The sequence below is a fragment of the Mus caroli genome, chromosome 1 (assembly GCF_900094665.2).
Source record: "Mus caroli chromosome 1, CAROLI_EIJ_v1.1, whole genome shotgun sequence".
Classification (NCBI taxonomy): Eukaryota; Metazoa; Chordata; class Mammalia; order Rodentia; family Muridae; genus Mus; species Mus caroli.
Genome location: NC_034570.1, coordinates 171,019,684 through 171,021,182, shown reverse-complemented (window position 1 = coordinate 171,021,182; position 1,499 = coordinate 171,019,684). Strand labels below are relative to the sequence as shown.

At 37.6% G+C, this 1,499-nt stretch overlaps 1 protein-coding gene across 5 annotated transcripts in view; it reads left to right on the top strand.

The window, feature by feature from the left end:
* The window catches only part of Nvl (nuclear VCP like), a 57,195-nt gene that overhangs the window by 8,196 nt on the left and 47,500 nt on the right, over window positions 1-1,499 (top strand). For 4 of the 5 annotated variants that reach the window (XR_003836453.1, XR_003836452.1, XM_021159011.2 and 1 more), the window contains exon 6: window positions 896-1,168. Coding sequence is in view for 2 of the 5 variants with exons in the window: in XM_021159011.2 (XP_021014670.1) it covers window positions 896-1,168 (273 nt within the window). In the remaining 3 variants the exon portion in view is untranslated. The remainder of the gene's footprint in view (window positions 1-895; window positions 1,169-1,499) is intronic. The other variant, XR_003836454.1, reaches the window with a different exon arrangement.

Sequence of the window (1,499 nt, the reverse complement as noted above, 5' to 3'; positions counted from 1 at the left end):
AAAAAAAAAAAAAAAAGAGTAGCCAGTGTTCTTAACTGCTGAACCATCTCCTAGCCACAATTTTTTTCTTATTCTTTAAGATACTCTTTTAGAAAAAAATGCCAAAAATAGAATAAAGGACCGTGTCCATCTATATCAATATATAATTGAATGCTTCGTATACCCACCTTGATGATTTAATCATTCTTTCAGTACTTATATTTGTATAATAAAGGAATAGCAGTAAAAACAATGGCCAAAACTGAAGGCAGATTAGAATTTTAAGGGAGACAATAATAAAAAACCTCAACAGGTTTGTGTGACCTTTAATATCAGCACTTGGGAAGCAGAAGCAGGCAGATCTCTGAGTATTAGGCCAGCATGTTCTATGTAGCAAGTTCTAGGCCAGCCAGTCCTATGTATTGAGTCTCTGTTTCAAAAGAAAAAAAGGAGGAAATGGCCATACCTCCTGCCAGGAAGGCAACATTACTAATGACAGGCTGAACTAAAAAGATACATCAAAATGGGCCAGGCTACTTATAGGTAACTTCTTAGTTTTTCCTTCTTGGTAAATGAGGCTTTGAATTATTAACACAGTGATTGCAGTACTCCATTATATTTGATCAGTATTGGATTGAGATAGTAGTGACTCACTGATTACCAGTTCATTTTCATACCTCTTGATTTTATTTGATCACCAGTTATGGATTGGCATGGTTCTCTGTTAGCCAAGAGTCTTTTAGTAGTTTTAGGTAGTAAAGGTTTTTTAGGAGTTTTATAACTGACAACCTATGTATTCTAAATATAAATGTTTTGCGAGAAGTTGTCTAAAGCAAAATACACAAAGTTTTTTAGTTTAGGTACTAGAGCTTCAAGACTTCTTGAATAACTTACACTGAAATCATGTTTCTGTCAGTCAGCAAATCACATGAACAGTTCCCTGCTCTCTTTGTATCGGAAAGGAAACTCAGATTCTGTTTCAACCACTCCGAAGTTGGAACAGAAAGAAGCTACCACTTCGACACCATTGCTGACATCTAAAACGGACTCCATGCCATTGAAGACCCCTGCCCGAGAATCTGAGGGAGGATGGTTTATTGACAAAACTCCAGGTGGAAAGAAAGAAAGTTTTCTCTTGGACCTATCAGATGACCAAAGCAACTCTAAAAAGCAGGATTCTGAGATTCAGGTATTTTTATATTGAAAGTTAGTTCCATGTAGTTGGAGTATATTGCAATCTTTTCACTGAATGTAGTACCAAGCAGGTACGTATACTCTGTTTTCATCACAAATACTTTGAAATACACAGAAAACATTATCACTATTAACTGCTTCTGTTGTTATTACTCTGTCTGGCATCTTTATTATTGCCTTATATTGAGTAGAAGCTGGGCAGTGGTGGCGCATGCCTTTAATCCCAGAACTTGGGAGGCAGAGGCAGGCAGATTTCTGAGTTCGAGGCCAGCCTGGTCTACAGAGTGAGTTCCAGGACAGCCAGGGCTACACAGAGAAACCCTGTC